This window comes from Esox lucius, chromosome 14 (assembly GCF_011004845.1).
Source record: "Esox lucius isolate fEsoLuc1 chromosome 14, fEsoLuc1.pri, whole genome shotgun sequence".
NCBI classification, from domain to species: domain Eukaryota; kingdom Metazoa; phylum Chordata; class Actinopteri; order Esociformes; family Esocidae; genus Esox; species Esox lucius.
In genome coordinates, this window is record NC_047582.1 from 33,118,423 (window position 1) to 33,145,048 (window position 26,626).

The following is a 26,626-nucleotide window of genomic DNA, read 5'->3' on the forward strand; positions in this document are numbered from 1 at the left end:
GACGTCACACCGGAAGTATTCAATTTCCAACGAATCAGCGAGCGTGACGTAACTTTAGCGGGGGATTCGTCTTTTCTTTCTGTTGGTTCAGTTCGCGGGAAACGGGTTCCACAAATGACTACCTTTGGAAATTTCTCTAAAGAATCGCAATAGTTTGAACATCGTCTCGCTCCGCGAAGTTACAGAAATGCTTTTTCGATCAATAGTTGATAGAGGAGTCAGTAAACGGAGGTGCAATGGTAAGAATTTGAATTGAGGCATGTAGATTGAAGTCAGTATGGTTTGATTCTTGCTAACGAGATAGATTGCTAATAATTGTCTAGTTAGCATAATGTACTTTCCCTGGCTTAGCTTTCCATTTTGAGTCGACGATCGCTAAATCAGATCAATCGATTATTTAACATTTTCATGTATCCAGATAGTGTTATTTAATGTATGTTGTAGTAATATTTTTTTTCCGTGGGGAGACAATGGGTAGGACACAGGGTCGATCGCAGCATGATTCTCAGTGGCTTGTTATTCCTCCATCCCCAACAGACCCCAAAAGAAAGTATAATTTGTCCTCTCTGTTGGGCTGCTACCAATGTGCCCGGCAAGATGAACACGTTTCATATGGAAACTTGGGATTGGCTGTGCCCCCGTTCGGTTGCGCGTTCTCCACAGGTACTGTAATACAGGAAGTTCTGTACTTGATCTATTTTGAGTGGGACAATCATGAATCATTCGTTGTTTTCTCTTAACCTCATATTTTCCTGTGGTTTTTATTTAGCCCGAGGTCTACGGAACGTTCTTGCTGTTGCCAACGAGGAGGGTGTCGTGAGGCTGTACAACACTGAGACGAGACAAAGTCCTGTTCTGAAAGGTTAGTGATAACCTGAGCAGAACCACGCGCACGATGGAGATGAGTGGTTGTACGGTTAAGACTTGATGTTACCTCAGAGGCCAATTGGGAACGTTGTTTGTGTTTTTCTCAGAATGGATGGCACATGAGAACGCAGTCTTTGACCTGGCATGGGTGCCAGGGGAGGCCAGCTTGGTGAGTGTTGTCTTCTTTTCCTTTGAAGTGTGTGACATTGTTTAAAACGCTATGAATAAAAAATTGTACCTGGTTGTTTTGCATGCACACCAGTCAGGCTACTGTTTTTCTGTATACCTGTTCTGATGTGTGTTTCCACTATCAGGTGACAGCGTCAGGTGATCAGATGGCCAAGTTGTGGGATGTGACATCTGGGGAGCTCCTGGGCACGTTTAAGGGGCACCAGTGCAGCCTCAAATCTGTTGCATTCACACAGCAGGAGAAAGGTGCTTTTCAGATACATTTTAATATAAATGTAATGTTCCCAATGACGAAATGGATAGACTGTTACTTCCCGAATGTAGACACTGCATACTCCCAATGAGTGTGTGGTTTCTCTGACTTTGCTATACATAGCGATGCTGTATTTTATTTTAATTACCACAGGAAGTCCTTTTAGTTTTATCAATTAATCAAATTTATTTTGTGAAGCACTTTTGACACCAGCCGTTTTCACATCAAGCACTTTTATAAGAACAAGCAACAAAAAAAGTGATGCACAATGGGTAGGAAACACTTACTAGTGTGGTCGAAACCAGAGAGGACCCGGACTGAGGGGTGGCCTGTCCTTTTCTGGCTGTGCCTAATGCGGAGTATAGGAATACATGGACTACCTGGTGGAATAGGACAGGGACGACCAGGTGGAATAGGACAGGGACGACCTGGTGGAATAGGACTTGGGACGACCTGGTGGAATAGGACTTGGGACGACCTGGTGGAATAGGACTTGGGACGACCAGGTGGAATAGGACTGGGACGACCAGGTGGAATAGGACAGGGACGACCAGGTGGAATAGGACAGGGACGACCTGGTGGAATAGGACAGGGACGACCAGGTGGAATAGGACTTGGGACGACCAGGTGGAATAGGACAGGGACGACCAGGTGGAATAGGACAGGGACGACCAGGTGGAATAGGACTTGGGACGACCAGGTGGAATAGGACAGGGACGACCAGGTGGAATAGGACTTGGGACGACCAGGTGGAATAGGACAGGGACGACCAGGTGGAATAGGACAGGGACGACCAGGTGGAATAGGACAGGGACTACCTGGTGGAATAGGACAGGGACGACCAGGTGGAATAGGACTTGGGACGACCAGGTGGAATAGGACTTGGGACGACCAGGTGGAATAGGACAGGGACGACCTGGTGGAATAGGACTTGGGACGACCAGGTGGAATAGGACTTGGGACGACCAGGTGGAATAGGACAGGGACGACCAGGTGGAATAGGACAGGGACGACCAGGTGGAATAAGACAGGGACAATCGGGTAGGGGGTGGGCAGTGGCAGCAGAAATCATCAGGCAGCACCTCAATCTGCAAAAACCCAGAGGACTATGACAATACACACTTTGATGGTCACTTTGGTGTCCAAAAATATCTGAGTTAGTATGCTTACCTCCCTCTCTGGTTTTTTATCTTCTACAGCGGTGTTCTGTACTGGGGGCCGAGATGGGAATATTATGGTCTGGGACACAAGGTGCAGCAAAAAAGGTAAAGACAGATTTTCAAGTAATTACCCCATCTCTGGGGTTCATGTTGTTATTTTTGTTATTTTTAGAGTCACCGAACTAGAACAGATGTTAGAAGGAGGAATGAAGACACTCCCAGCACTGGCAAAATGTAACCCTGGGTCACAATCTCCCTTGTCGGGTGTCACATTCCAAACACTGTTGTCTGTCACTATGTTGTCTGTTGCCAGTGTGTCTGTCGTCAAGAGATGACCCAGTAAGTAACGTTGCTGTTTGTTTTCCACCTCAGATGGCTTCTACAGGCAGGTGAAGCAGATTAGCGGGGCCCACAATAAGACCGAGAGAAATACGCCGTCCAGCGCCAAGAAGAGGCGTCTCCCCACACGTGGCATGGCACCGTCTGTGGTGAGTGGTGATGCCACGCCCAAAGGGTATCCGCAACCCTCTCTGAGACATCTTAACTGACACACTTGGTACAAACTCGGTCACACTTTTCCCAAGAGCTTTGACGTTTTGCTTGGTAATTTAATCTGGCGTGGCATTTCAGGGGGGAGACAATGAAGAAGATGGGGTTGGGAGAACTCTGAGCTACTGCATATATATTAGTGTCAACTGTGGAGATGAGAATATACCTTTTTTATTTCAGGGATAGTGAGAGTTGATCTGAAATCTGTCTCCCCCTTCATCTCTCTTAGGACTCCCAGCAGAGTGTCACCGTGGTTCTGTTCCGGGATGAGCACACACTCATCTCCTCGGGGGCAGTGGACGGGTGAGAACAATCTAATGACACCGGGCCATGTTGCCACCGTAACCTCACGTTCCGGGATTTACATGTGAAAACTGGTCCAGGCCAAAATAAATTTGACTCAATCTTTTTCTTCGCCTACCAGGATCGTCAAGGTATGGGACCTCCGGAAGAACTACACCGCTTACCACCAGGACCCCACCCCACTCCTGGCCTATCAGTACCCAGGATCCAGCACACGCAAGCTGGGTGAGTTTTGGCAAACATGGCTATGGATTTATTCTTGTTACTTATTTTGATTGCCTCTTCTTTTCCTTATGTTGGGCTAATAACTTATCAAGCCTGCTGAGCTGAGGGGAGTAATTTAGTGTCTGGATCCTCAACTACCCGTGATTAATTCAAAGAAAGAAGGGAATGAAAGAAGCCTTTTAGAATTTGAATTAAAAAAAAACGCAAGTTTGAGTCGATTTTCAGAATGTGAGTGTTTCTGAGAAGGTAAGTCCAGGACCTGACATGTCTTCTGCCTGACAGGCTACTCAGGGCTCGTCCTGGACTCCACGCGCTCCAACCTGTTCTGTAACTGTACCGACGACAGCATCTACATGTTTGACATCAGCGGACTGCAAACCACTCCAGGTAAACAAATACTCCATATGAAGCTACATAGAAAAACAGAGCTACACGGGACTCTATCAACTTACTAAAACCACATGTTCACACTCAGCTGCTTTTGAATATTCCTGAATCCCTTTTTGCCACCAGGTGGTGCAGCTGATTACTTATGTTCTGTTTGATGTTTATGTAAAGCTGTGAGATTTATTTGGCTTAAAGGTGAGATGTGCCAGCAGCCTTGTGATGTAGTTGGCTACTGTCATTCACAGATACACTCAGCAGTGTATTACAGTTTATAGTCTTGAGGCAGTCCCAAATATGTTAGGCTTGTTGTGTCCTGACGAAGCAGGAAGTCATGTGTGAGTGCATTCACGGTGCCCTATTGGTTCAGAGTTCTGTCACTCACTGTGCACTATAAACAACTGTAATGCGGTTCTTTCAGTGCCAGTGTGTCGTGTTGTTTACACTTATAACACTGCATGTCTTCCTCTTGCAGTGTCCGTCTTCAGTGGTCACCTCAACTCATCGTTTTACGTCAAGTCCACTGTTAGCCCCGACGACCAGTTCCTGGCCAGTGGTTCCAGTGACCATCAAACGTATATCTGGAAGGTCAGTCGCCAGTTTGATTTTCCTGGTCATGTTAAAAACATTCTGAAATCCGACAGACGACATGCGTTAACTATTTGGGTATAATCATATACTTATATTCCCGTCGTCTTTGACTGTTTCCCAAATTCAGATTTCCGACCCAAAACAGCCACCCACAATGCTCCAGGGCCATAGCCAGGAAGTGACGTCCATAGCATGGTGTCCCACAGATTTCACAAAGGTGAGGTTTTGGTCCATGTTCACAGCCAGCGTGATTTCAGATTGGTGTTTAAAAAGTTAGGAACGTGGCGACACATCCTGCAGCTTTCAAGAAACACACTGTGCTGCTCAGTGTGCCTGAAAATAAAAGGAGCACAATGTACATTTTTTGAATTTGCCCTTGAAAAATAATTATTGAAGACCCGGGAGCCCTGTGTAATGTGGAGGTCTGTCTTGGCAGATTGCTTCCTGCTCTGATGACAACACTGTGCGGATCTGGCGTCTGGACCGGGGGACGGACGGAGCGAAGTCTTCTGTCGGAGAGGCCAATTTGGTGGGCTGGGCCTGTCCTAAACCCGCCACCAATGTGTCCAGTCCAGGTGAGTGGCTCTAATGCTGCTGTTTAATGTCCATTACGTTTCACACGTCCAGTCATTGAGACAGTCAGACTGGACTGCAAATGTCCCAAAGAAGTCGCAGGACGAATGTCTGCAGTTTCACTCAAATGTTTTTATTCGTTTATATAGCCTTCATTGCAAACCATAACAAAGATGACTATCTCGTATGCTTTTTTTATTTAAACAAGCTCAACTCTTTCTCTCTCTAAGGGCCTTCAAACCGGACTGAGTGTACCCCAGCCAAAAGTCCCAGGTCGGGAAGCCTTGGGGTCCTGGTGTCTCCCCAGCCTGCAGCATGCGCCCCCAATGGGGCAGACATGCCCCTGCCGTCCAGCACCACTGACGCCTCCCCTACCCAGGCCCAGGGTGCCAAAACCACCCTCAATAACCAGAGACATCCCTCCATCAGGAACTGGTTTGCCCCGTCTCCCGGGGAACGGGTAACCCCTCCTCTACGCAAAGTGCTCAGCCCCTGCCCCCAGAGCCCGGTTCATACCCCTCCCTCAGAGAGGAGAGTCAAACGCCGGCTGGAGACGGGTGACGGTGGGCCGGCAGGGGGCTGTGAAGGTGCCGGAGCGTGTGACTGCATCACCGAGCTGTACCCTGCCTCCAAGAGGAGCCGGGGACTAGGGGTTGTGTGCTGCCCGAACCGGGAGACCCTTCAGACGGGCCCCAAGGTGAGCGACACCTGCGAAGGCGCGGTTGTCCAGGGGGAGGTGTGCTTGAGACCTGCCCTGTCCACACAGACTGACAAGGAGAACCGCTCTCCGGGAAGGGCAGATTGGCTGTCAGCGATGAGCCAGAAGTTGAGGAAAGAGGTAGGGAGCCCCAGCAGGAATCCCAAAAGCCCCAGTGCCTCCAAGAAGCAAGATGGCCGATTACCGACATCCCCGGTATGCGCAAGATCTTTAACATTATGATCAGTTGAATGTCTGTTTTTATTTAGTGCACTTTTTAATTATTAGTGTGCAATTATTTTATGAATGGATCAATGTAAAAAAATATATGAAATAATCGATAAAAAAAAGTGTCCTTCCTACATCTATCCATATATATAAGGATTGCCTTTTCATAATCCCAAACTATCTTTCTCCTGTTCTGACCTTTCAGGCAATGCGCTCTCCCACCCAAGCAACGCGCTCACCTGTATCCATGAAGAAGATCTCCTCTTACTTCCAGCGAAGGACTCCTGAGTGATCAGCTTGGACTGACTGTATTCTCAACGTTGACTCAAGAACTTAGTACATGTTTCTTTACGGTGATCCTAGAGTATTTTTGTGTAAAAAGGTGTATTTCAATTGGGATCACTGCTCTACACAATATTTTTAAAGATACATTTATGGATTCAGGCCTAGCCTTCAAAATGCGCTAAATGGCTACAATATTGTGTATCCTTTATACATTTTTTTTATTGTCTTTATTTTGTACATTTACTTTATACTTGCCAATGGTTTTTCTGCCAAGTGTTTTAAGTATTCACAGTATGTTGCTTTGTAATTTCAGTGTGCATGTGTGTGTGTGCATTTTGTTTATATGTACATATTAACTTTGGTTAGTCTTTGTATAAATTGACTTTAGCTAAAGTGTTTGTCTCTTGAATTATTTATTCATAGACACAAGTACTTTGGCATACAACTTTGGAGAGTTAGCTGGGAAATAACGGAAGCTGCCCTCGAACACGTCGCCATGTAAGGAGAGGACATGGAGCAACTGAAGTCACAATTAATCATCCTGGGAAATAGCTGGGAGAATAAACCAAAGATTATCGATCTCACCAAAGTGTAGAACTCTAGAACACCTATAACCAGGTCATATTTAATCAGAATCACATTTAGGATGATGCCTCTGCATTCAATATATATGACCCATTGCCCTAAATACATATTTTAATTATGCTGGTCACAACAACAAAAATATGCAAAGATGTATATAAAAATAGGGCTGTGGAAAATAAGTTAATTGAGTGCAGAAAAAGTATTTAGGTATGAATTGGACAGTACACTGCAAATGATTACCTTTTAACAGCAACATTTTCTTGCACATGAGAATGTGCAGAGTAGCAGGATATTTTTTTTAAAAACTGAACAATATTCTCTCAGGCTTGTGTCAAAATATCAACTATAGCATGAGCTGAGCTATAAAACTGAACATTATCCTGGCCCCATGGAAAAAGTGTAGAATTGCTTGTAAATATCTGAACATTCACCCTCAGCCTCATGACAAAATCTGAAGAATAGCATAAAGCTGCACATTTTTCTGTCAACAGTATGGAAAATCTGTAGGACCTGAGGGAGAACAGGGTAGCGTAGTGATCTAGAGGGTTTGGCCAGTGAACGAAACGTTGCTGGTTGTAATGCCTGAGCCAACAAGGTAAAAGAAAACAGTCCCTGAGTAAGATAATGCTTCCTGGTTTGCTATAAAGATGAATCTGTTCTGAACATACATATAAAGTAAAATGATGGTAAAGAATAATTATTGAATATGATTTTGTATAAAAACATATTTAGATGACAACAGCTAGAGAGCATGTCTCTAGTGAATCAGTGGTGTCGTACTGGTTTCATTTCACCGCTCATGCATTACTGATTATCAGTAATAGTTTTCTAACACCGGTGTCCAACCTGTTCATCCAGTAAACTTTCCGCTTGCGTTGTTGTAAACAGACATGTCAAAACAATCAATTCTCACACCACATATAGTGTCAAATGTCATGGATGAATATAGTATGTATTTGCGATTGCAACCTGTCTTGCCTCAAAAGAAGCTCTAACTTGAAGGCCAGTGTGACCTGAAATTCCAAATACTACTGTTTCTAGTCTATTCATAAACATTTTCAGTTGCCAACTTCTCAACATTATCCCCTAAGAAAAAATATCACTCTATTTGTTTTCTTTGGGGATTATCACATGGTTTAGAACCCGGTGTCAATCGAATTTGATTGGTTAAACAAGCATGAGCTTTTACTTTACTACATTTTAGTTGGCTGTTGGAGTTGCATGTCAATGACGTTTCCTTGTGTCACGAAATGCAACCCGACAACGACGGACTAAAAAATTGTTCATGGTTGCAGAGTCTACGCGGTGAAGGCTTCTGCATGGATATGTGTTATCTAATTTATTTTAAAAAGTTATGGTTTTGGTCCGGGCATAACTAAAAAGTACCTATATATGTGTTAGTGAAACTCCGACTAATTGGACACGCGAAAGTGCTATGAACATGACTCCATTGGTGCAGTTTGTTTTCCAATACGAACGTTAACGTTAGAGTACTTCGAGGTTGCCAGTCTGCATTCGCCCAGACTGTTTTTTTTTTTCATTTCTACAAAGCCAACTGCTGCTAGAAGACACGGAATACATTATTTATTTTTCTTGTGGAAAATAGTATGAATTTCATCATGAGAGTTCGCTTTAAATTGTAAATATTCACGTTTACTGGCTAACTGCGTTTTAACAAAGTAGTTAGGAAGCTAGCGAACTTGGCTAGTTAGCCATCTAACGTTGACCGAAAAGCTAGCTGGCTAGCATTAGCATTTTTTGTCTGTCATTTAGCTAGCTAACACTGACAGCTAGTTTATGCTAACCACCTAGCTAGCATTGTTTTCGCTTAAGTTAAGTAGCTAGCAAGTTAGCTAAAATGTCAATTATAGCAACAGGTAGATATATTGCTGATATTACAAGTTAACAAATACCGATCAATTTAATTGGGCAACATTTCAGCTGACAGATCATTAGATATCGTTAACATTGATTGCCGTTGTACTTTTACCAATAAATGGCATGAGTTGTCTGGCTTGTTACGGACAACCTTAGTTTTCCAAACAGCTCGTTGGACTCATCAAACTGACCGAATGATGCAGAATTGGAAACGGATTAGTAGTTATTGAATCAAGTGGGGTTTTGGAAAGCTTGCTGTTTTTACAATAAGTTGAAGTTGGGAAAGATTCAGATGTTTCTGGACTGGGAGGCTAAACCCTGAATCTGTCATTGGCGCATTTGTCAAAAAATATTTTAACGATACAGTTAATGCATCAAAATGTCGGCTATCTCAGCTACCGAGAAAGTGGACGGGTTCACGCGAAAATCAATGAGGAAGGCCCAGAAACAGAAGAAATCTCAAGGCTCGTCCCAGTTCCGAACCCAAGCTCTTACCGAGCTTTCGCCCTTGCCGCAACTCAAAGGTAAGACAAAAATGTGGTGTTGACAGTTTCCCTTGCTTTACAATAGACAACGACCAATGTTGGACTAACCGTGGTCAGACATTGAGCATTCTACCAATCTGCAGTCAGTGACAATCTTTATACTAAGATTACAATGTTTGTGGTCAATAAAATGCGAAAGCTTTCGAGCAGGTTAATAGCATTTCCAGCTTCTGCCCCCAGGCACTCAGCTGTGACGCTTGCTCAAGGTGTGTTCAGAAGGACATAAGTACAGTACTGGCAAAACTAGCCTATACTGGAAAAATGGAAAAAAACATTGATCTACCTGCTTGATGCTGTGGCTGTATATTCTGCACTGGCAGTGTTTCCTACTGCTGATGTGTTCTAAATATCTCTATCGCTGCTCGTTTTTCTCCACTCTCGGGAATAGCAACAGTATGTTGTTATTCATGTTAAGTTATTTTGACAGCCGTACAGGTTTATCATGCCAGCTGTACATTGTTGTAGGGTAGGCTATTAGTCGCTAAGCATCTCTTGGATATTTTTCTTAAAATAACGTTATTGTCCACAATGAAACATTGGGCCAACCGTGCACGGTACGAAAACATAGTCCTGCTACAGTTTGCAGTTACTTCATATTGTTTGTATTGTTAAGGAGGAACTTGTATCCTGATGGAATGTCCCGCTTTTAAAATGCCAACTCAGCTGGATAATGTTGTATGTGGGCACAGGGCGTTGGGCCTCTAACTAAAAGTTTGTTGAAGACAAAGTAAATCAATGACTTGCCCTTGAGCAAGGCACTTATCTCTGGAAACCTGCATTTGCTAAATTACTTAAATGTAAATGTTTCTTGGTTCACCCTGGCAGCCAGGGCTATTGTGATGTAGCTTATCTAGACATGTAACAGGACACAGAGCAGTGACATTGAGAATGATCACCAACTCACCCGCCCCATGTAGTTCAACAAGGCTAGTTATCTCCAGTGGAGAGAATTTGAATGGTATTCTAACAGTCTTTTGATGCGGTTCTATCGGAGTCTATATACCCTGTCATTGGCCCACACAGGCAAATGTTGTACTGTGCCCACGCCCCTTGAGCACCTTTTTTGTAGGGTGCTCACAAAAAGTTGTAGATGCACAATGACATACTTGAGCTATTCAATTGAGATTCCAACGCTTTTCTTGCACCTCCACATGCAAGTAAACTTCTTGTACAGCAGTGCCCTGAAAGTTTCAATATTGCTTGAAATCAGACTTGGTTGCATTGCTTCCCGTGGGGAAATACTGCTGCAGCGTGCTCAGCCGATAGACTCTGTCCTCTGCGGGACCCCCTGGTATTGTCGGTATGCTGCGACCGGGATTCAAACTCCGGGCCACAATGTCCAAACTGTAAACCCTACACCTGGAACTAGTGTTGTCTCGTAAACAAAACATTTCATAGGTCAAATTCCTCAATCCAGAGCCTGAGTATGGAACCCATTCATCTGGATTAGATTAAATTATCCTAAACTGTATTGTTGGGATTGATGACAGGTTAAGAATGTCAAAATTTTTGTGCAGTAAAGAGCCTCACGCCGCAGCCAGAATGAGGTGATTAAAGTGTAAAGAGCAAGGTGGCTGCTGGGTAACGGGGGCCACTGCTAGGCGTCCCCTGGGGAGTCATTACACATTCAGCTACCATTAATTATTCCTGCTGAGAGAATTGATCTCATGATTCAAACCCAGATTTTTTTTTTTGTATAGTTCATTATAGGCAATTTATCTCCCCCTACCCAAATGTGACGCAGTGGGTTCTGTGTTGCAATGACATTTTGATCTTTAATGTTGATGCAGAGTAATTTATTCAGCCGCAATAGAGAACTCTGTGGTGCAGAACCCAGCCTGGGAGGACAATGTCAATGTATTCAGGAATGACAAATAAGTGTTTCGTACTGATGGACAATGTCTCCTTTCACCTTAAGAGGCCATAATGGAGAATCAAGATTCATTCAATCCGCACTTCTCCTCTGTGGTATTAGTGAGGAGTGTTGAAACTTGCTTTGCTGAGTAGAACTTCTCGCTGACTTCAGCCATCATGCCCAGACAAGTTAGCCTTCCAAGATGTTGGAATGGTGAGAAAGAAGTGTGGAGACACTGTGAACCTTCGGACTAAGCTTTGGAATACACACCAACTCCTGACCGTGGAGTGGTTTTCACTGGCAATACTGTTTCTAACCATCTCTGTTTTAAATACATGTCAGTATTTGTAGTGGCAACATGCAAACAAGTAATACTTCCTGTAATACTTTTGTAATTCCAGATGACTGCTGAAGCGTTTTAAAAAAAAATTTATACAGAATTTGAATCGTTCATAAGTTGGCTAATTTAATCTGTCTTTGCTAATTTAACCCCTTCTGTTCCAACTGTGTGGCCTTGCATAGTGTTTGGATGGAGAGAGGGCCTAATCTTGGCTTGATTGATGCTGGTTGGACATGGGATGTGGACCACATGTTTACCTCTAATGTGGCGATTAACACTGGGTCTGAGTTGGGGTGAAGTTCAATTGGGATAGAAACATGTTTTTGTTAGGTGGGCTGGGGGGGAGGTTCGTGTGTTTGTGTGTGTGTGTGTTTGTGTGTGTGACTTAAGGTTTATCTGCCCTAAAGCTACACACGTTTTATGACGCACTCATTTTGATTTCTGACCGTGGTTCCATCTGTGATTAAAGTCCCGGGAAATGTTCCTGAGCCCACCAGATGACTAGATGGCCTCTTCTACCACACTACCCGAAAAAAATAAATGAGCGCAACACATCTTGGCTGATTTGTGGTGTCACTCGCATTAAAATAATACCTGGGTGTAAGCATTTATAGATGCGTTTCATTCTGTTAAACTCGTGGCCCAGATTGGGAGGAAAGGGGTGGTGTATGCTAGCTCAGTTTTTTTTTTTTTATTGGCTTAGTCCTGTCTGATGGGTGAAGGAGAGCTTTGGATTAATATGAATTCCTCGTCCTTACCTCACCTATTTTGGTCTGAAATATTTAGATTTTTTTTGTTTTGTTTTATCTTTTCTGAATGTTGCTTTGGATGCAACCAGTGGGTGACTCTGTATTGTGTAAATTACCCAAATTGCTGCACTAATGATGAAGCAGTATAAATCTGAACTGGCTTATTTCTCACTACTGCTGCTTGCTTGACTGTTGTAGCCATTAGTTGTCCCATTAACAATTATGTGTGTTACCCCAGGAAGAGGTGCTGCTGCCGCCAAAGCGAAAGCCAGTAGGGCTCGAAAATAAATCAGCAACTGAACACGTTCAAGTGAAGTCATTTAATTTAAAACCTATCTTGCGGTTGCCCGCGGTAAGCAGACTGTGTTGATTTATTTTGTCGTCCAAGCTCGAAAACTACCTGGGAGAAGAAAACAAGTGAGGCTGTGGAACTGTGTGCGCTCCGCAGCTAGACGGTTTCACTGCACCACGATTCGGGGGTTCATGTATGAAACCCAGCACAGCCTGCCGGAGCAGTGCTCGGCTGGTAATGGCCCTCTTCCTTTTTTGCAGTAGCGAGGCCGAGTTGTCTGTGGCCGTGTTGCTTGATAGGCACTAGAATGATGACTCACTGGTAGGCCCTGAATGGTTTCCATGGCAGCCAGAAGCCCTGCAAGGTGTGCTGGACACATTTTGAAATGATTCCGGAGATGGCGGGCCTCGTTTGAAGTCTGCATTTTAATGTAGTTCTAAAGCTGGTTTCTGATCAAACCCCCTGCATAAATACCCAGTCCAAAGCCATTCATTTACGGTGGTGTCGAGTACTAAGTCGTTAGTTTTTGCTCTGTGGATGTCGTATATTGAGGGTCTTGAGTGTGGAACTGAATGTGTTAAATGTCTTGTGCGTTAACTGTTTTTTAGAAGGACAACAGCAAGTGCAGCCAATGGGACCGAGTTATTTATATATATATGTAATATTTATTTTCATGGTAGTTTCTAAGAATTTATTTTTCTGTTTAAGATTGCAAATTCGTTTTACCTTAATTAGGGGTAATGTTCTTTTGGGGTAAATGTACCTTAATTAGAGGTAAATGTTTTCTTCACCCAACTAGCATCTGCTGTTCTACTGCAGATGCTAGTTGACTCTTAAGTGGCTCAGTCACTATTGTTGAGGTCCTGGGTGGTCACACTGGCTCAGCCACTGGCTCAGCCACTGGCTCAGCCACTGGCTCAGCCACTGGCTCAGCCACTGGCTCAGCCACTGGCTCAGCCACTGGCTCAGCCACTGGCTCAGCCACTGGCTCAGCCACTGGCTCAGCCACTGGCTCAGCCACTGGCTCAGCCACTGGCTCAGCCACTGGCTCAGCCACTGGCTCAGCCACTGGCTCAGCCACTGGCTCAGCCACTGGCTCAGCCACTGGCTCAGCCACTGGCTCAGCCACTGGCTCAGCCACTGGCTCAGCCACTGAGGACGCTGCGCGTGTCACGCTGTGTTCTCCGGTGGTGCACGTGTGCCGCTCCAGCATGGGTTCAGTCCTGCCCCGCAACTGTTTAAGGCAGGGTCAAAAGGTTTGAGATCCACCCACTTAGCCAACATGTGATGTTAATGACTCCTGACTAGCAGGCCGTTAATCAACGGAAAACACCTTAGTGTATATAAAAGGGGCGTGGCCGGATGGTTGTCAAGTGGTGTGTGTGGCCGTGTACTTCCCAGGGCGTCGTAAAACACCTCACTGCGGTTACCCGGCAACAGGCGTGATTAACTCTTTCAGCACACTAGTTGCCAAAGCCCAAAATAAGTTAATGGGAATGATTGCCTTTCTTTCCCTCTGTTTTCTTCCCCCTTTTTTTATTTGCCTGTACTTTGCAGGACCATGTAAAAAGCTTGGTTCACAGTAGGGCTGCACAATATATCGTTTACTCTTGGGCCTTTTCTGAGAATAAATGTAGGACGCTTTTGTTTTTTTGCACCTTGGTGCTGCGTTGGCAGTGTGGCATTTTGTCCTTTACCGGAGTGACGTCTCGCTCCAAGCGATCTTCGAAAGAGACATCCTTTTCGCACCCTTTGTCTTAATGCTGTCCCCTCAGGCCTACCATCCAGCCGGTTCACAGAGCACCAATCAACATGGTGTCTCCCAACACTGGCAGTCTTCCATGTTAAAAAAAAACAACTATAATAATTGTAATGAATCATGTGAACTTTGGTTGTGCTGCCATTTTCCTGCCTCCTTGCTGTTGCCATAGGGTGCTGTCAGTCCCAATTGAATCTAGTGTTCGCTCGTAAGTGGATATTCCGGTTTCATCCGCGGCCGCAGGTGTTTTTCTTGGTCAACCAAAACTATTGGAACAGCACTTATCACATAACATATATTATGTGAACTTTCAGTAGCCTCTCCAAAGCTTCTTCAACTAATTTAGTAATACTAACAATGGACATTTGTCTTCCATGCTTTTCAGACATGGCCACATTAAAATTAGGTCTGTGGCATATTAAATAAAAGGCAGTTCACTCTTCTATCCACTGGCTTTTCTACCCCAAGGAAGGAGTAACCTATTTGATGGTGTCACTTAACTGAGGGTGGTGTTAAGATTAGCAGCGTTTCCCCTATGTTGATTTTTGGTCCTGGGTTATGCAATCCTGAGGTGCTACACGTCCTACAGACCCTTTTCAAACATTACATATGAAAGTGTGCATGTTTTGCCTGGAGGGTGCCATGCAATCAAATCTCTTATGTTGTTATTGAAATATTGCAACCGTTGAAGCTTAATAGCGTACTGACTGGAGAAAAGCACACATTGATCACTGAACGCTCTGCTGATGGAACATGGGAATGCAGGGATTTGATTTGTCCAAAACAAGATTTTTCACCGGAGTGCTGAAATACAACTAAAGTCTATAATAAGTTTGAAGATGAGAAGTTACTATAAGAAGCATTTTAGATTTTCAAAAACCACAGAGATTATTTCTGCATGCAATTCTTCTTTAACAACTCCCCTGAAAAGTTGTCAGTTTCATGTAACATCTATACCACTGCTAATTATCACCATGCAGTTCTCCAACAAGCCTTAAAAGTCCACTTTTCTCAAAGGGACGCAATGAACTCAACCATCAAAAGTGAATTATTTGTCCGTTCTGTGATACATCAAAGTTGAGATTCGTCCTTGCAAAGGTAATGTTCATAAGCTGGAATCGCAGTGACAGTGTTCTTCCAGGTAGGAAGAACACTGTCAGTGAAAGGTTTTTGTTCATCATAAATGTCTACGGATATAATGTTTTGCCCTGCTGAAAGTCACTGCACAATTAATGTCTTGGATAATCGTCTTGGATAATCTTGGGGAAATAAATATACACGTGTTACCTTCTATGTTTTCATAAGGTTTTTCTTTTGTCATAACTCTGCGATTCTCTGCTCTCATCTAGTTACGAATGACATTTGCAATTATACCCGCTTCAACCCATTCAACAGGAGGGAGTACGCTGTCACCTATTGGCCATCAGATGCTGCTAGTTGACCCTGCTGCTCTGCTAGACCAGTGACAGTGAGGATTATCCTCTTTCAGGGGTAAAAGAACAACAACCTGTTTTGTTTTTGCGTTTCCTGTTCTGTCATCAGTTGATCATTGCGTACCACTGCAGGCCAGCTGCTGTGTCGCGTGGCCGCCACAGACCGTTGAGTCAAATTCGCCCAGGGCAATCATCCATCCAGCTAGCCAGTCTAGCGAGAAATTTCACGAGCTCCTAAAATGGAAAGAACTTGTATAATCCCTCTCGTCCTCACCATGTCTCTTTGCCAGTGGTCTGAAAGTGGCATTGTCCATTACTCCCATCCACAGTGTCACATTGTGTTTCCTACAGGTCAGTCTAGAGTTGATGCAGCTGACATTACAAAACTGCAATTTCCACAGCGCGTCTTCCTCCGGGTCAGCTGTCTTGCGTGTTGTTGTAACCAGGCATTTGTTCTGCTTTGCGGAGAGCAGCATTTCACTCTCAAACACTCTGAGCCCCTCCACCGGCATGAAAAGGCTTTTAAGAGAAAGCAGACTGCGCTTTAAAGAAAGGCCCATAAAGCTTTCCGGAGGCCCTTTTTAAATAACCATTTGATAGTTTTGAGACTGGTGTTTCATATTAGAGTCTTGCGCCACGCACTCAGTGAGGCCAATACCTGGTTGCTAGGTGATGCCAATCTACAATATTTGGTGGACGTTGCAGAGCAGATTTTCTGCTGCCGCGGTCCTGTGTAGCTGTGAACTGGCGCTGTCGCCGTTTGTCAATGGGAGATGACAGCGGAAGGGCGTCGGGCCTTTTGCGTCTCTGGGGAAAGTTGCGAGTTCAGGCAATTCTGTGTTTGCTTTTCTAAAGTGACAAAATCACTCGTCACTCTGTTATATGGTACTTGTAGGCACTATGTATTGGCACACTATACATTTACATTTTGTCTAAACTTTGTAAATTTGCCTAAAGCAACGTTTTGTCATTTTTAAATACCCAGTCTAATATGGTGTGGGGGCAAGAGGAGTTTGTGTTGCTACTTCTTAGCAATTGCTTGCTAATTAGGTAACCTTACTGAAGATGCGCCCTAAATAAATTATCTTAAAAATTTCAGCTTGTCTCCGGAAACGTCAACTCTTTTGGTAGGTTTTTTTTTTTTTTTTTTTTTTTCTTTGACCATTAAATCGGATATAGCCTCATAAATTCACCCTAAAGAAATGGAGATGGAGGAGTCTTTTTGTCTGCATTTGTCCCCAGTTGGCGGGGATGGACTTGTATTGTCACAGTGAGTACAAGGCGTGTTGCCATAACTGAAAGATGCAAAAGAGCTTCTGGTTTCGTACAGCTTCAGGCCCACATCACCTCCTGTACGTGCAGTTATTTTCACTATGTTTGTTGCATTATCACACACACAGTAATCTGAGACTTGCTGTGAGAGACAGAAAAACAGGTGCGTGACTGTGCATGCTATGAAATGACAAGATTTTTCTAGTACTAGTATATGATAGAAGCACAAATGACCAGAAGACATCTGCAGTTAATGTTTTAAGTTAATGTTTCAAATATTATTATTTTATTCTGCTAGAGTGCCTGAGAGTTTGCATTGCACAATATTGGAAATAACTGACATTTTTTTATATTTTTCTGTGATATATATTGCGATATAAAAAAACACAGGATATCTTCACCAGATGACTTGAAAAGCTCTATTTGAGAGTAATTATTCTAGAATGATTGGGGAGATTTTGTAGGGAACTGCATCTTCATGGAAAATAAAAATGTAAAAATGAAACTGAAAATTACTTTTTACCTTTTGACTTATTTTGGGTGGTTTAATTTATTTTATTAATTAATACACTGTTTAATTCACCATGGTTCTACTGTATTCATGTAATACTCTCCTATCAATTCAGGCTAAAGTCAATGATCTAACATGTTATGTTCTTAATAATGCATGTTGCTTACCCTCAAATAAAGGGGCTCATTTGTGAATGAAGAGGTGTGGTGTCTATAAGGGATCCAGGAGATTACAGAAGGCTTTATCTCAGTACTCCAACCAGGTTAAAACAGAGCATTCTCTATGGAGGAAGTTTCATCATTACAATAGGGAATTAATGTGAATGACAAAATCTAAAAGTAATTTAACATTTTATTACATTACAAATAAAATTACAAACCTCCTTTTTGAAAATGGAAACATATATCTTTTAATTTAAATGTTGCCACTTGTACTGTAAAGCCTCTCTGGGGGGGGAACTTGTAGCGGGAATGGATAGATTCCCGCTACAAGGCAAGCTTGGCGAGATGTGGAAATCTTACTCTGTGTTTTCCACCATGCAAGTGGATCTTCCTCTTTGTCTATGGAAGGTGTTAGCAGGTAGTTGTTTAATTCTGCTTCCACAGCATCCTTGTGGGTCAGAGAGGAATCACCCTTTGCTGCAGCTCCGCTCTGTTAACCCTTTGGCGCGTACGATCACACCGGTGTGATCAATCTAGAGTGGTCCCTGGAGCGTACGATCACACTGGTGTGATTAGAACGTCATGTTTAGAACGCACCATTAGCATACCTAGCTACAAGTAACAATGGCTGGTAAAACCACATAATTATTTACTCACATTTAGCTCAAACAGTGTTTATAACTTTATTTCCTGATTGTAATTGTTTCAAGACCATACTATGATATTAACCAGGTAGAAAGCATTCAAATCGGGACAAGAAGCGTTACTTACGTACCAACAGACAGCCAACACTAATGCACAAAAACGAATTATATTAGCGACTACTACCGATCAAAACCATTGCAAAAACTTTCTAGAAGTTACGTTCCCCGTTGTATGCATTTTGTATAGTTTATTCATTTTCACTGCACTGAATAACTGGTCACGATTTGTTAGCTAGCGGGCAGCTGACGTTTGCTAGCGGTTAGCTGACGTTTTCTAGCTACAGTTATAAATCAACCAACTTTTGCAGCTCTTAGAATTTGAGTCAACGAGAGAAGCTTGCAATGCAATGCATGTAGTGTTCCTTACCTAGCAAGGTGACTGTTCAAATGCTGGCGTGAATTCAAATGCTGCAGAGTACTGAAGTCACGTGCAAAAAAACTCACGCTGGGGGGTCAGTAAGGAATATTTGAAACTCACGCGTGAAAAGGTTAAAGAAACCTCCCAAGGACTTCTTGTCTTTCTTTGCCTGGGACGTATCAGTAACTTCAGGCCCCACTTCAGTGCTGCTGCTTGACGTCTCCTCCTGGCATTCCATCATTTCTGATGCTACTCTGGCCTTGACTTGGGGCTTGTTTTCTTCACTGATGAAGTCCATCTTGAACCGGGGGACCAAACAAGAAGCCGCATCTAGCAGTTCCTGAGTAGCTTCATCTCTATATTTCTCGTTGATGTAATGCAACATCTCAGCTTTCAAGGTCTTGGTCAAGTCTGTCTCCCTCTTGTATTAGCAGCATTGAAGTGTTTAAGAGGTGAAGAACTGGCTTCACATGAGACACTAACATAGTCTTGTCCTGAGAGTGCATCTGTAAAGTCCAGCAATAGACCCAGTGACATACTGACAGATTCCAGGACATCCATATCTTGCCAGGTTAGAATTAGATGCTGTGTCTTCCTGTCCTCTGACAGGACCTGAGTTATAGCCTTCTGCTGCTCTAGTATCCTGCCGATCATCTTCTGTCTGGAACCCCAGCATGCTTTCTTTATGTTTTAAATACCTATAATCAAACCCATTCATTCTCATATAACATATCTATTTTACTTTAATGGTAAACTGAAATATAGGGGCATTTAATTCCGTTGTTTATTTTAAACAAATGCATTTAAACACTTAAACATAAAAATTATAGCAGAGATATATAGAAACATTAATGCCATAGGATATCAGCCCTGGCATTCAGAGCTTTGGCTATCAACCTGACTGTCTGTATCCTTCATTCTTCCCCAGCCCCGTCCTCTACAATATAAATATATGAAACTTTTGAATTTTTTTATTTCAGAACAGGTTTCTAGGTAATAATATGTAACAGTAATAGTATAGCAATAATAGTGGAATAGAATGTGCAGTTGGGCATAACTTAGTGGCCACAGCACTGCAATCTGGTCCACTTGTTCAGGTGCAGCCTTCACCATGTTCATGGCATTGTCTGTTATACAGACTAGACGACTCATCTAGGCCCCAATCAGCTAAAGCTTCTCTCATCCCTGTTGCACTTGTATGATCCTCTGGGAAAATGCAGTTTGCAAACAGCGACTTTTGAGGTGGAAGTCCTCATTAATAAAGTGTTTACGGTCAGACTTATTTAGGGCTCCATTGTCTGGCTGGACCACAAGTCCGTTGTTGCTGTATAATATTCCACTTGTGACAGCTCTTTTTCAACTTAAGTCTGGCATTTCTCGTACAACTTTGGGATGGCAACTTGAGAAAAATTGTTGCGTGATGTAACGTGCATTACATATACATAGATTTTTTCTTTGGAGGGCATTGAGACGCTTTGCACTCATCATACAAAGATTTGTGGTGCAAATGATTGAACAAATTGGTCGTGTTGCCTCGTGTTGTGGCAACAATTGCAAGGCACTCTCGACCAAGTACACGTTTTTGGTCAACATTATCCTGTCTGTAGCCGAAATATTTCCATATAATTGACGATGCATTTCTTTTTGCAACCCAATTCTCAATTTCGGTCTTTTTGTCCTGTTCCTCGCTCATAATTTCGTCACACGCAAGCGGAGCCTGCATGTCAACCACGTGCAGCAACGAACTCCGTGTTTAAAATAATAATAAACTGTGTATCCAATAACCCATAAATCGGAGAGTCAATTACGTTATATCAGACAGATATGATGTTAGTTTAACATTTAAAAATAAATATATATTGTAGACTGATATATGTTTACCTTACTAAATCGCTCATTCTGCGATGTGACTGTTGCGGATGCGAACATGTCCGTGCGATATATCGTGCAGCCCTAGTTTGCATTGACTTGAAGTCTCCTCATACTCTCCTTCGGTAAGAGGAGGAGAGGAGGAGACGTCAAGTCTTGTCACTGTTTAATGTGTGTTATTCTAAGTGTGAGAGGCAGGATTCTGAGCGGTGTATCGTTACGCCTGATGGATTTGCCGAAAGGATATCTACCTGTCGACTCTGTGTAGGGATTGTTTAAATAATAGACATTTTGCTTGTAGCGCCCACCCATCAATTACTCACAATGGGAACACTAGGTAATTGAAAGAAGCGTGTGCATCTATCATTTGCTTTTCCCTATGGGCTCGTAAACAGTATTGCATAGACATAGAGCAGAGTCCTCGGAGCAGTGTTAGTGACCGTGCCAGTGACATCATCACTCTCCGCTGAGCCAATGAGGCAATGGCAGGACTCGTTACACCTTCTGCAGAGCCGTTCACTTCTTCCAGGTGTGGCATCCTGGCCACCCTTTGGTGTTCTATGGATGACGTGCTTGTCCGTTTCCCCGTTGCGTTGCGTCCGCTGAGAGAGGACGTATTGAGTAGCCCCTTTTCTTTGCCGGCGTTGTCATCCCAATATCTTGTCTGTGATTGTGTCGTGCTGCTCCCGGGCAAAAATGCTTCCTTTCGCTCTTCTACAGCCCTCCCAGGAATTTGTGCCACAAAAAGGAGTGGGAGGTATGTCTGTATGTCGTGCCCCAGCCCACTGCTCCTGCAAGGTTATACATGCATCCCTCCCAATTGTACCCAGGAGATTTCTATTCCGAGACCATTTTGAGTCCTTCAGGTTGCTCACTTACGACATCCTGGCCCATTGTGTTGCTTGGAAACCCAAACCTGACTCAGCTTGTCATCTAATTGATGAGTTGAATCGGTTGTTGTGTCCAGGGCTACAACATCAGTGAGTTCTGTCAGGTTGAATCGGGTGTATTGTCCAGGGCTACAACATCAGTTCTCCCTGTCAGGTTTACTGAAGGAGTGGGGAATCACGGACGGATTCTACTGAGATTAGTAATCCCCACAGAACCTAGCAGCAAAATCCAAAAGTCTCTTAGCATTTCACAACTCCTTCATCCCATGATCTCGTTAACATTTTATCTTCACTTCAAATAAAGTATTTGTTTCATTCTAAATTTGCATGTATTCACTTAAAGAAAACAATGTGTCTAATTGTATCTCAAGATACTGCTATAAATCACCTTAGTCCTAGATTGATTGATACTGTTTCGGTCAATTGACGCACTAGTTATGCCTCTGTTTACCACAGGTCATGATGGAGAACTAGCTTGTAGGGATGTGCGTTGGACCATATTTTACTACCGAATATTATGTGGTGTTATTCAAATAATAGTTTCGATAAACCGGAATGCTTGTTTTAAAAAAAAATAAAAATAAACTACCGATACCACATGGACAGGGTGTTGTTCTCATGTATATCGGCTCAATGACCGTTCGTGTGACAGAAATGCGACTGCGTGCATGGAGGAAGCCGTGTGTTTGACACGCAAAACTACAGAACTAGAAGACAATATTAATCAACACACAACATTAGATTCTCTAGACTCTTACATACAATAATCTGTTAGCTAAGCTAGCCAGCTTTATGCTATTTGCTTAACTCACCGTGTTCTGCACTCTCAACCGCCTTTTGAGTCCACAGCTGAACTTTATGTAGCGTTTTGTGGACAAATATATTTGCTTTGGTTCCTGGCATTGTACATTCAGGCGCAACCGATGTGCCTGCAAAAAGGATTGTAACTGTAATAACTCAAATATCTTTCATTGCGCTGCTACCTTTCTGCGTGTATGGTTTTTCAGTGTAAATGTGCATTCTCCCTGTAAAGGCAGATCTGTTTACAGCCCTGTGCTATGTGGGTTTCGGGGTTTTCATAGCAGTGTCACGTGGTCACAAAAAACAAAACAAATTGTCCAGTCACAGGGCGTGCGCGGTGTTCACCCTGTCCAGGTGAGACACTGCTAGTCTGAGAAAGCATCTTAAGATAAACAAAGGAAAGTGCACCATCCCCTTATTTAGAGGCAGGATTACAAGGCGGAGTCTGCCCTTATTTTGGAGCTCAGGCTCAGTGGGCCTGTTTGTGATGGCTAGCTGACTGACTCCTTTTATAGGGTCCAAAGTCCTTCACGGTAAGGTCACGTGACCCGAAGCAAAGCCAGCAGGCTCCATTCTGGATGAATCAAAGGCAGAGAAGAATGGATGCAGAAACACTTTTCCTCCTAAGTCTGTCTGGAATGCTGCATGGAGGTGAGATTGTGTTCCAAACCGTGTTTCAGTGCACCTATTTCATCCTGATCGAGAGGTTCTCGGGTGCGGGAAGTATTTCCCTTGCCCATTCTTCTGGGTATATGTTGTCACCTAGCCCTTTCAGATCTAAGTCAGATGTGATTTACACGACACTGATTGAATCCACCAGGCAGTAAGCAGTTAACCCCGTCCACTTCGGAGGCCACATTCCAGAGCTCGCAGCTTTAAAGGGTCAGACCCAGAGTTTTGCTGGGAGGCACTTTCTCTACTTCTTAGAGGCAGAGTAACATGCTGTTGAAATGCATGCATGTGCCTTCAGTAAAGGAAGTTATCCAAAGGACTCAGTGTACGGGAACAGCTAGCGTGCTCTACTGCCAAATTTCCAAACTAGCAATTTATGCAAAGAAACCCCAGTCCCAAAACAGGCCTTCTCTACAGCCTGCAGCATACTCTTAGCTGTCCTCCCCTGTGAGCAACACTAAACAGTATTTGAGCGGTTTGCTGTGTGATAAGATAAGGATCCCCACTATGAAAAGAAGGGGGGGGTGGTAGGGGGCTTGGTGTTAGCCTGATGGTCCAATAAGGTCAGTCTCACCATGCCTGTTATAGAATGTCTTCAGAGGACTTCCTATAGTGTAGTCCCCTCAGGGCCGTTCCTGTTTGGAATGCATTCTGCTAACATTGGTCCTTGTGGAACCACTGAAGTCCCGCGGAAGTCGCGCTGCCATACAGCTGTTGCCGCACGCACCTATTCTGATCCTTTGGCCCTGTCGGCCCCTCTGCGTTGTGTGCAAGATTCTGCTAGGTGCGCTACCTCCGAGGTTCTGGCACTGCTGTCTACATTTCCTCCAAACCTCCGTCTCTGTTCTTGGCCACGGGGTTAGTTTGAGGGTGAGACTTACAATTGGGATTAGTGTCGGAACGTGGAACTGGTGGGGTTAGTGTCGGAACGTGGAACTGGTGGGGTTAGTGTCGGAACGTGGAACTGGGTGGGTCTAGTGTCGGAACGTGGAACTGGGGGGGTTAGTGTCGGAACGTGGAACTGGGGGGGTTAGTGTCGGAACGTGGAACTGGGTGGGTCTAGTGTCGGAACGTGGAACTGGGTGGGTCTAGTGTCGGAACGTGGAACTGGGTGGGTTAGTGTCGGAACGTGGAACTGGGTGGGTCTAGTGTCGGAACGTGGAACTGGGTGGGTCTAGTGTCGGAACGTGGAGCTGGGTGGGTCTAGTGTCGGAACGTGGAGCTGGGTGGGTCTAGTGTCGGAACGTGGAGCTGGGTGGGTCTAGTGTCGGAACGTGGAGCTGGGTGGGTCTAGTGTCGGAACGTGGAGCTGGGTGGGTCTAGTGTCGGAACGTGTAGTTAGTTTTAGGTGTAGGCATTAGGGGTTAGGTTTGGAGGTCACTGAAAATATGAAATATATTTTCACAATATTTTTTAAACTTCCTGTTTTAGGCAGGATTTATTTTGTGGTCTGTAACTTCACTTCATTCTTAATCCAGAAGTAGAAGTGCTATCTCACTTCAGTTTATCCATGACATTACAAAGTGAGGGATTTAGCATTTCTGCAAGCTGCCATTTTGCCTATGTATGCAGAAAGTGCAGTCTAATCTCCACTGTCCATTTCAGGGAAAGATGAAGAAGCCGCATCAGTGTCCTCAAAACCCACATTCAAAACGGTTTCTCATGTGGGCTTCAATACCTTCTTCTTAGTCTCCCTAGTTGCTTTGTCTTAATGTCTTACTGACTCTGGTCTGACCCAGAAGAGTGTCTGAAGTGAGAGAAACAACAAGCAGATCGTTTGGGGGAGAGGGAGCTGTTGGAAGAGACTGGTTTCAATGGAGCTGATGAAGGCTGTTGGATCGACCTGGTTGTTACCCCTGACGAGACAGTTTGTCTTCCTTTGAAGCTCAGAACGGATCTTTGTGACATTGTCAAGCAGAAGCTGAATGTCTGGCACAGGAAGGTGAGGGCGGTGAATGACTAATCACCGTGACCGCTTATATCCATGTCCTGTTCATATGGAAAACAAAGAATATACTTACCTGTGAAAACCAGAGACCAAAGTACTTAGAAACTTGACAGCTTGTGGTGTTGTCATTTGTTTTCGTCGCTAGTCGTCGGCTCACGTGAGCTTGTACCGCGTCTTCTGTTGGTGGGGCTGGTACAGCCGGAACTAAGCCCGAGCCGTCTTGGGTCACTCTCTCAGTGGTCTCCTAGTCGGCGTCTCTCGGCTAGATGTCTGTGTGCAGATCAGTAATGTAGGAACAGGCCTCGCCGCCTTTGCATGTGTACTGGCCCGTCGTTGGGACTTTCTGTTGAAGAACCTGTGTGAAATGGGTCATACAATACATGGGACAAGTAAGCTTTGCACTAGGAAAACATTAAACGTAAGAAAAAGTCACAGAGTGAGCAAGGCTCAGTATGGTAATGCATTTCTCTGGCGCAAGATACCCAGGTGGAGTACAGTGTTGCTGTTTCCTTTACTACCCATGACATCGCTTGACATTTTCATTCAGCCGTGTGTCGGCTTGTGAGTCATAGTAAATATAGTTCCAGTAACCCTCTGTTCTTGGTATGCGCCACTGGTCCAGGCTTCTGTGCTAGTGCGGCTATCTTCTAATGTTGATCCGTGCAGCTTTAGTGCTTATTAAAAGCCCCGACGAGGCTTCAGCGCTGGAACGGAGGTCAGACGGAGCCCAGGTGCCGACTCTGTTCGAAGCGGCCTCTTGTTGTCCCCTGGTTAAAATTAGTGGGGATCTGGGGATTATTGTTAGGTTTTGGATGCTGTCCATCACTTTGAGTTTTTGGCTGTCTGTAAGGTGTTGATTTCAGCCGTTTACAAACAACAGGTCTGGTCCAATTGAGAGAACGGTTAGGGTCAGTCTATATGCTGGAACGACAGGGAGGCAGAAGAGTGTGCTGAGCAGCTATGGGGATTTGCAAATTTCCACTGTAGCTGCTGGCAGATACCTGCTTGTCTGTAGGGAACTGATCTTACTACATTCCATGCATACATGTGCGTGTTCTGTAATGACCGAGATTGGCGGAAGGTTTGGTTACACCCACTCGTTTTGAGGGAATTACCATATATTTTGGAATAATAGCGAAGAGATCAAAACTATTAAATAACACACATTGAATCATGTAGCAAAAAAAGGTGCTTAACAAATCAAAATACATTATTGTTTTGTATTGTATTTTTCAAAGCGGCTTGATGACAGCTTTGCATACTCTCGCTCAAAACACTGGGCTATAGTTATAGTATAATGTCTGGCATGTTAAATGCTCTTGTACAACAAATTAGTATGAACTAGCGGTGCTATTGGAATGTCTTTTTTGTATACCAGTGTTCTATGAACCACTTTGTTATAGATGAGAACAAGTCATAAAGGAGTTTCCAGATGAGGGCCAGTTTTCATTATGACAGCCATATCCTGTTCCAAAGAGTCTATTCCTCTTCCTCTCTGGCTCGCTCCGTTCAAGCCCATCCTACACAAGAATATCCAAGTATCCAAAATCGTGAACACTCACGTAGTTCGGCCTTGTCTTTAACACAGGCTACCCGGATGAGCTAAACGACTTCTCCGTGTTATTGTCCCCTTGACTGTATAACAGTACCATTAAATGAAACGTTAGCTGTACAGTTCAGAATAATCATATTTTAGGTGC

The 26,626-nt window shown here is 43.9% G+C and overlaps 2 protein-coding genes across 2 annotated transcripts in view; both read left to right on the forward strand.

Moving 5' to 3' along the window:
- Positions 1–96: 96 nt before the first annotated feature.
- Positions 97–6,596, forward strand: dtl (denticleless E3 ubiquitin protein ligase homolog (Drosophila)). The gene is made up of 15 exons (XM_010878422.5): positions 97–239; positions 538–663; positions 770–862; positions 975–1,036; positions 1,182–1,302; positions 2,509–2,574; positions 2,842–2,957; positions 3,248–3,321; positions 3,443–3,546; positions 3,829–3,933; positions 4,406–4,518; positions 4,649–4,738; positions 4,958–5,096; positions 5,325–6,007; positions 6,225–6,596. The coding sequence occupies exons 1-15, from the start codon at positions 188–190 to the stop codon at positions 6,309–6,311; spliced, it is 2,031 nt and encodes a 676-aa protein (XP_010876724.1). The 5' UTR covers positions 97–187; the 3' UTR covers positions 6,312–6,596.
- Positions 6,597–8,128: 1,532 nt separating this feature from the next.
- Positions 8,129–26,626, forward strand: part of ppp2r5a (protein phosphatase 2, regulatory subunit B', alpha isoform) — a 48,237-nt gene continuing 29,739 nt past the window's right edge. Inside the window, exon 1 of the mRNA XM_010878421.5 lies at positions 8,129–9,291. Within this exon, the coding sequence (XP_010876723.5) occupies positions 9,147–9,291 (145 nt within the window). The 5' untranslated portion in view covers positions 8,129–9,146. The remainder of the gene's footprint in view (positions 9,292–26,626) is intronic.

Excerpts from the sequence above, each read along its gene's own strand:
- dtl (XM_010878422.5), top strand. The coding sequence starts at position 188 with ATGCTTTTTCGATCAATAGTTGATAGAGGAGTCAGTAAACGGAGGTGC. Across the intron at positions 3,322-3,442 it reads TCCTCGGGGGCAGTGGACGG|GATCGTCAAGGTATGGGACC; the intron begins GTGAGAACAATC and ends TTCGCCTACCAG. Across the intron at positions 4,739-4,957 it reads GTCCCACAGATTTCACAAAG|ATTGCTTCCTGCTCTGATGA; the intron begins GTGAGGTTTTGG and ends CTGTCTTGGCAG.